The 8719-nt window shown below is 36.0% G+C and overlaps 1 protein-coding gene across 1 annotated transcript; it reads right to left on the minus strand.

Moving 5' to 3' along the window:
• Nucleotides 1-372: 372 nt before the first annotated feature.
• LOC105790687 (ETO1-like protein 1) lies at nucleotides 373-4857 on the minus strand. The gene is made up of 5 exons (XM_012618411.2): nucleotides 3804-4857; nucleotides 2003-3715; nucleotides 1569-1860; nucleotides 964-1273; nucleotides 373-870 (listed from the first exon to the last, which is right to left on the minus strand). The coding sequence occupies exons 1-5, from the start codon at nucleotides 3935-3937 to the stop codon at nucleotides 650-652; spliced, it is 2670 nt and encodes an 889-aa protein (XP_012473865.1). The 5' UTR covers nucleotides 3938-4857; the 3' UTR covers nucleotides 373-649.
• Nucleotides 4858-8719: the final 3862 nt, after the last annotated feature.

Below are 8719 nucleotides of genomic sequence, written 5' to 3' on the forward strand. Positions count from 1 at the left end.
TAAACAAAATTATAGTTCCAAAAGCCAATAAAAATTCTAATTTTTAAATATATAAATGAAAAGATTTTTTTTTAAATAAAAATTATAGATTCAAGAAGACGGAGGTTTTGATGATTAATAATAAATGCATCATTTTTCGGGTGTCAATGACATTGTCTTCTATGCGCATTGATTCAAGTTTAGCAACATGTTAAGGTCCAGATTTAGCCATCACTCTCAGGCGAAGGTCGTTGCCATCGATGCCATAGGAGGCCAAGATGGTGGTGGTGGTGCCGGCAAGGGGGTAAAGGCAATCAGTGTCGTTAGAGCCAAAGCCACCCCAAACCAAAATTTGGAATATTTTCATTATACCCTTAAAAAAGAAGGATGATATACCCTTAACAAATGAATTTGTATATCCACAATATAAAGTTACATTCTAGCAGAGAGGGCCAACCAGGCATTGTAAAATTTCATAACCATAAACTCTTAAAAACAGGATAAATTACAGAAGGAACAATGATACCCACACTTTGCTATGTATACTTTCTCAAAATCTCTTCCTCCCCAACCCCAACCCTTTTATGTTATCATTTATTTCTTCCTTTTTTCCCCATTTTACATTTAAACCTAAGAAAAGAAAAGAAATCAAAAAAGGACGAAGAGAGATTTAAGGTTCATGGCTGTTTACACGGCTGTGTAGTTCTAACATTTCTTGATGATTCGGGTCTATGGAGAGGGCGGCTCGACAATCTCGGAGGGCAGCCAAGACGTCACCGACATGCTCATGGAAGGCTGCCCGTAGATGAAGAAGGTGAAGATCTGCTTTGAATGCAATAGCTCTCGATAGTTCACCAATGGCTTCCTTCTCCTTGGAGCTGTCCATTAACACTGTTTGACACAAGCAACATATTCTTTAGTATCAGCTACAATAGAACTTTCTATTGACAGTATTATTTGGCAAAAGGAATAACATTTTCTGACCCGCAGCTCGGTATCGGTAAGGATACACACGGAGTGGATCTAATTGAGTGACCATCTCAAGGTCTGCCTTGGTGAGGTCACGGTCACAGTACTCGGACCTCTTTTCGTAGGCAGATGCATTGTTTTTAGCCTTTTCAATCAGTTTAGTCATTTCCTCGTATGCTGCAGCCTTCTCATTTCTGAGAAAATGTACTCGTGCAAGGCCTTGATGGGCTCTGGTGTGTCGTATTTTAAGGGCATTAATGTAGCAATCGGCTGCTAAGTACAATTTTCCACAATCAACGTACACACTTCCAAGATTGTTCAGAGCCTGAAAAAGAAAAAGGAAAAAAGGCTCAAACCAAGATAATACATACATGCCGAAAACCGAAATGTCCTGCCTGCTATGCACGTTTTCTAACAACAAAACCGAAATCATTGAAATTGGTGAAGCACAAGATGAGACATGATTTTTGCTAGTGATACAACTACTTGACGGCGACAAAGAATATATCTTTTTGCTTTACTGAAAAATATTTACGAGAATACGATTGTACGCCCTGGAAGAAACTGTTGTGACGAAAAAGATTTTTCTAATGAAAAAGGTAGGGCAAAAGAAACCTTACTTGACCTTTCCGAAGATTATCCGAGGGGCATTTCAAGGCGTTTTCAAGCAGTGAGATAACTGTTGAAGAACATGCAAAATCCATGCTAGAGTCAGCCAATGCATAAGCTTTAAGGAAGAAGGCTTCAAATGATCTCTTGGTTCTAATAGACTCTTCCGCTTTTCGAAGCCCTTCCTCACAGTGACCGGTATCATATAGGATCCATCCCTCGTAAACCAGGCGTTCATGTTCACTAGACGCATGTTGACAAGCTAATTCTAGACTTCGCATAGCCACATCAGGACAATTTAACCTGATCAAGTCAAGGCACAAAATCATTGCAAGTCATATAAGCATAATTCTGGCATTCATAAGTACTTATTAGATGCATTAACATGTTTCTTTTTCAAAAAAGTTAATGCTTGGTTTCGTAAAGTTCGGAAGTCTGAGGATACCTGAGGAGAAGTAATGATTGTCGGAAGTATAAAACACCTTTCGCCTCACCGGATTCAAGCATTTGATAGATTACAGAGAGAGATCCTATATCATCTACAGAAGACCACCTATCATATAGCTGCATCCAACAATCTGCTGTTGTCCAGTTGTCAACATGCTCACGCACAAGTGTGCGGAGCTGGGACGCTGCCACTCGTCCCTCGAACATTCTGTAATCTGGGGAAAGTGTTAGAATTACCTGAACATCGCACAAGGCTGCTTTGTAATCCTCATTAGCCAAATAAAGACAAAATCGGAGTTCCAAGCATTCTAGAGCAAGTTTAAACCCAAGAACTCGGTTGATCTCACCAAGAGCAGCTTGAACATTCTGTTTCATCATTAGGGAAGCAGCCCGATACATGTAAGGGTAGGTAAGAGTTGGGTCCAGTTCGGTTGCTTTCTCGAGGTCTTCCCACCTCTTATCACCCTCACAATATAATGACCTCTCCTGATACATCCATCCTAGTGGATTAACAGAAGAAATCACCGAGCTAAGCTTCTCGTAAGACCAAAGTTTATGACCCTTAATGTAACCCAATCTAGCCAAACCTGCAATAGAGTAAACATGACCTAAACCTACAGCTCTCTCAAAAAGACTTTCAGCTTCATCATACTCTTTCCTCAGAAGCCTTACACATCCCAACTGATGAAAAGCTAACAGTCTCTGCCTGTCGGTTTCAGCAGATTCAATCAATTGTTCTAGGAAACAAACAGTTTTATCAGATCGAGGATCGAGGTTCATGGCTACTTCACTTAATAAACAGTAAAGAGAAAAAGTGGCCTGTCCAGCCATGATCAATCTCTGTTGTCTATCGGCATGGCTAAATATTTCCACTACTCTTTCATCATTCAAACAATCAGGCAGTTCGTGTAGAAAAACTTGCAAACATGATGCAGCAAGTACAGGAGAATTCTCTTCAATGGCATATTCCATAAGCTCCACAGCATCATCTTTGGTGCAAACTGAAGATGCGAGTTTCCTATCACAAGCGTCTTTGAGTCTCTCACAACAAAACTTGTTTGCAAAAACTAATATTTCTAACAAAAGATCAGGTGGGACATCACTCAGGCAGCCCGTCACGCTGAACACACTGATGGTCCTCAACCCCAATGGAGAGATATTGTTTTCTGATAAATCTATGTCCTCGCAAAGCGATTCATTGAAGTAACCATTAAGCATAGCATGAAAGGGGGCAGAAAGAGAAGCTATTTTCTGCCTACGGCAAACTATTTTCTCATCTCCTATCCAAAAGTTCACATTTTTCAGGCTCTTTTCCCCGTCTGTCACAACGGTCTCCTGCGAAGCCCCATCTACCTCAACCGGAAACTGAGAAGCAACATCCATCGGTCCAAACTCTTGTGCACATTTATTGCAAGTTGCAAGCAAGTCAACAATAAGTTCTTCCCCTTGCTTCTCATACTTCAACCATGCCCCAAACACAAGCCTCTCATGGACCGTCCCAGCCTTCTGCCAAGCAGACCGGAGGCTTCTCCGCATCAATTTGGTTTCCCCAAGCCCTCTAAAGATCTGAAATTGTAATAAATACAGATTCGATCTCTCTTGCAAAGAACAAGATTCGAGTTCTTCATGAATTTGAGCTAAGACCTCTACATAATCAACAGGTTTAAAGAATGGCACTATGGGTGGCTCAGGAACCTTGATAAATGATTCTCTACAACAATTATACCAACAAAATAATCTCAATAAAAAAATGAAAACTATAGAAGAATCCCAGAAATGAACAAAAAAAATAAACTTACATGGATGAAGAGGTGGTGGTACATGAAGATGATAGTTTGGAAATTTTCCCTCTTTCAACTTGGAGCCAAGACTGAGGATTAATGGCATTGAGCTGTGTTTCTTTACATAAATCAGATGGAAGGAAAGCCCTCATTGGGCATAACAGATTAAACAAGTCCCAGATCTCCACAGTAGCCAAATAGGGTCTTTTCTCAAAAACTCAAAAAATAAAAATAAACCAACAAAAAATCCTTCAAAAAAAGGGAGAAACACAGAAGTAAAAAGAGGAAAAACAGTCACACTAATCCTATTTAGTAAATGAAAAAAGAAAACCCCTTCCTACCTCACCAAGCAACAAAGTTTCTGTTGTAAACATTTAATACAAGCAAACAAAATTCCAGAAACAATCATTCACTATATTTTCAATATGGGTATCTTATAACAAGCTGGGACAACCAAGAATTTACACAAAAAAAGGGGGCTTCACAGTAAAAATGAAAAAATCCTGGTCGATTCTATTCCACAAAAGAAAAAAAAATTGAAGATCAACTAAGTTTTGGTGTTAAAACAATTAAGTAAATGGTCTTTGTTAAAAAGAAAATAATTTTAAATAAAAAACCAAATTAGAAACTACCAATTAGCCACCAACATCTAACAGTTAACCAAAGATCTTTACCTCAAAGGCTACCAAAACCCAAATTATAGCCTTTAACAATAAAGCCAGAATTTTTATAATAAAAAAAAAAACAATAATAAAGCCAAAATACCTTAACAAACACACTCTTATGATAGAGACAGAGAGAGAATTGGATTTTGGGGGTTTTGAAAATTTGAAGAAAAAGCAGAGCTGGGACTTTTTAGAAGGCAATGAGATGGGAGATCAAAGTTTGAACGAAGTGTGGGAATCCAAAAGGGAAAATATTTTCTGAGTTTTCCACTTTCCTATGCTTTTAGTAACGTTTCTTTTGTTTGGTAGAAGGGAAAGTTTTTCCTTCTACTTTTTTCTCACACTTTTCCTTGCGTTGGAGACCAGAAAGATTGCAGGCATCTACTGTTTGTTGGAAGTACCCCCAAAAGAATAACTAAAATAAACCCCAATCCATATATTAATTGCATATACATTCGTGTCATAGGTCTAATTTTACTTTCAGTCCCTATACTCTGTAGTTTTAAATTTTAGTCATTCTACGTTTAGAATTTAGTTTTATACTTGTCTATGGATAAATATGCATTTTGGTATCTGAGTTTGGCTTTAAGGTTCAAATTGGTATCTAAAGTTTTTTTTTGTCCAATTAGGAACCTAAACCTTTTTTTGTCCAATTAGGTACTTGAACTTAGCTTTTTTGTTCAAATTAGTACCTGAACTTGGCTCCATAGTTCAAATTGATTCAAATAAGTCATTTACCATAAGTACTAATTTGGATGATAAAGCCAAGTTTAGGTACCAATTTGAACCAAGAAACCAAGTTCAGGTGCCAATTTGGACCAAAATAAGTTTTAGGTACCAAATTCAACCTTAAAGCCAAGTTCAAGTACCTAATTGGACCAAAAAAAACCTTAGGTATTAATTTGAACCCTGAAGCAAATTTTAGGTACCAAAATGTGTTTTATTCCCTTGTTTAATTTAACCATTAAATTTCAATAGATAATATTGTGAATGCACTCCCTTAATTTTAAATATGAATAATTTGGAGGGTTAGTATTTTTTATTTTGGTTTAAAAATTATCATGTGTTTTTTTATTTACGGAGTAATTTATCAAATATTTTCTCAAATTTTAATCATTTAAAATTATTTTAATGTGAATAATTGAATAGATTTATATTTGATGCATTGTATGTGTATAAGTACATGTTATTAGTGAATCATATACCACCTATTAAATAATATATATTTATACTAAACCTTTAATTGAGTTAGTGCCACGAGTCAATCAGAGCATCAACTTAGTTAAAATTTACTAAAATGTCATTTTGCATACAAAGTAAGTTATATAATCATGAGTACACCTGTCTAAGGGCTAAATAGTTGCTCAACCCAGTAGGCTCAGCCTAACTCGAGTTGAGCTTGGGCAATGATTTTTTCACTTCGGGCCAACATGGGCCAACCCAATTTCAATTTAAATAATAAAAAATATTTTTAAATTAAAATTAAGTTACAAAAATATATAAAATAATAACTCAAATATATTTTTCATATTTTATTATTTTTTAAATAGTAAAATAAATTTGTTGGCAACCTGGCCCGAAATCGAGTTTGGGCTTGACAATATTTTAGAATCAGGCCTTGACTTGATCCGGCCTATGACCACCTCTAATCATGAGGATGTTTTTGTTTTTTTTTTATATTTTTTTATATAAACTCAATAAATTTTTAATCTTAGTGATATTTCAACCTATGATGTATAATAAATTTTATATTATTTAATTTTACCATTTCAACTAAATATTCGTTTGATTTTTATATAAACTTTTGAGATTATTAATTGTATAATTTTTTTCACTAATATTATGAGTGCACTATAATCTAACATATATAATAATTATATTTATTTTAATATATTACAATTACCCATTAATTTATTAATTACGTGTCTAAATATGGTTCATGAACGGTATGTGAACTTGTATACTTCATTGCTTCCTCCTAATTTAACATAATTTTATTAACAACGATATCCATTGAATTTTAATTTTTAAATCATATAAGTAAATACATTAAAGACGAGGCCAATCAGTTTATATACTGTTTTATATAAGATCGTCACAAGGACAATCGTTAATAGGCTATGTCCATTGATGGTTAAGCTTACTAAACAGAACCAGATTAGTTTCGTGATGGGTAGGAACATTTTAGATAACATCGTTATTGCTCAGGAGGTAGTATATTCTATGCGAAATTTCAGAGGCAGAAAATGTGGGATGGTGTTGAAAATTGACATTGAAAAGGCTTATGATTGAGTTAGATGGGATTTCTTAGAAGAACACTTTCAAAAGCAAGTTTACCGACTATGTTAAACACTGTTATCTTAAATTGTAGATCATTATCATCACTTCAGGTGTTCTAGACTGGCGCGGTTACAGATGAATTTAAACCATTACGGGGTATTCGACAAGGGGATCCTCTTTCGCTATATATATTTGTGGTTTGTATGGAGAAACTAGAACACTTAATTGAGGAAGCTATCACTCAGGGGAGGTGGAAGCCTTTGTTGTTATTTAGGAGGGGCCCGATGTTATCGCATTTGTTCTTTGCGGATGATTTAATGCTCTTTCGTGAGGCTAATCCGAGGCAAGCAAAAATTGTTAATGATATTCTGAATACATTTTGTTATTATTTGGGTCAGAAGGTGAATAGGAATAAGTCTCATGTTTTCTTCTCACCTAATGTACCAGATGATTTAGCTACGGTTATATATAGGAAGGTGGGGTTTGTTCGGGTTGAGGATCTTGGAATGTATCTTGGTATGCCTCTCATTTATAAGAAAGTTGGTGTAAGCACTTTTGAATTTGTGGTTAATAAAGTCCGTAACAGACTGAATGGGTGGGAAAGGAATAAATTATCTTTGACTGGCAGAATAACGTTAGCAAAACCAATCCTTTTAGCTATACTGAATTATTTCATGGCTAGAGTACATATACCTGTCTCTATGTATGGTGAAACTGAGAAATTAGTTCGCAATTTTATTTGGGGAACCACTATTGAAGCTAGAAAACTGGCGTTGTTAAGTTGGGATGATTGTTGTCGACCTGTAGGTGTTGCTAGTCTTGGTGTGCAAAACTTAGCTGATCAAAACAAGATTTTTTTTTTTTTTGAAGTTAGGTTTCCAACTGCTTACACAAAATGATGCATTATGGGTACAAATTGTGAGAAATAAATATAATGTTTATAAGGTGTTACCAAATACTATTGTAAGGAGCAAGTGCTCATTTATATGGAGATCTCTAACAAAGATATGGACATATGTAATTGATAATGTCTATTAGGCTATAGGGGATAATCATCTGAAAATTTTTTGGAATGATAATTGGGTTTGTCCGATAGGTCCACTTAAAGCGTTCTATAGAGGCTCAGAACAACCAAATGACACTTTACGTGTTTGTGATATAGTGGATGAGAATGGTAGCTGGGATTGGGCTAGATTAAGGAGCGTTCTTCTGGATCATATTGTGTTACAGATAACAGTTGTGTTGCCTCTTATGATTGATGCAGGACCAAATCAGCTATCATGGAGATAGGCGACAAAGGATAGTTTTCCATCGGCAGAGACTTATAGAGTTATTCACCAACTTGGCTCGGTCGATAATTCTAGTGTTTTGAATTTGATGAAAAACCAAGGTGCTTCAAAGGGTTAAGGTGTTCATTTGGATCATGTAGAAGAATAGATTACTGACTAATGGAAAGAGAGTAAGGAGACATATGGTGAATGAAAGCCATTGTTCGAGATGTAGCAATGTATATGAATCGAGGATCCATGCTATTCGAGATTGCACCTTTTCTAGGACTGTTTGGTGGTCAATTGTGCCAACTCATGCTCGGGTAAGATTTTTTTCTCTGCTACTGGATGAATAGATCATATGGAACCTGCAAAACATTGGAGATTGTGATAGTCAAGAGATAGAATGGCAATTTTTTTCCTATAATGTGTTGGTTGCTATGGAAAATTCAGAATATGTGTTTTCTAGTAGTCACAGTTGTGCTCAGGAAACCGTGGATATGGGTGTTAGTTGGATGAGGAGTTAAGTAAGGATGCTTGCACCTGTGTTACATGTTAATCCTATGGTTATTGTTATACAGTGGTCAGCTCCGAATAAAGGTTGGAGCAAGCTTAATACAGATGGGGTAGTGTCGCTAAATGGAACTTATGCTGCCATTACGGAGTGATTAGAGATGTTGATGTTAATTGGTTATGGGGATTCTCGATGTTGCTAGGTAAA

This window comes from Gossypium raimondii, chromosome 8 (assembly GCF_025698545.1).
Source record: "Gossypium raimondii isolate GPD5lz chromosome 8, ASM2569854v1, whole genome shotgun sequence".
Taxonomy (NCBI): Eukaryota; Viridiplantae; Streptophyta; class Magnoliopsida; order Malvales; family Malvaceae; genus Gossypium; species Gossypium raimondii.

Bases quoted from the DNA above. Each gene is read 5' to 3' on its own strand.
- LOC105790687 (XM_012618411.2), bottom strand. From the start codon at position 3,937: ATGAGGGCTTTCCTTCCATCTGATTTATGTAAAGAAACACAGCTCAAT. The intron at 3,716-3,803 runs GTAAGTTTATTT...TAATTGTTGTAG, and splicing joins ACCACCACCTCTTCATCCAT to AGAATCATTTATCAAGGTTC. The intron at 871-963 runs GTCAGAAAATGT...TGTGTCAAACAG, and splicing joins TTACCGATACCGAGCTGCGG to TGTTAATGGACAGCTCCAAG.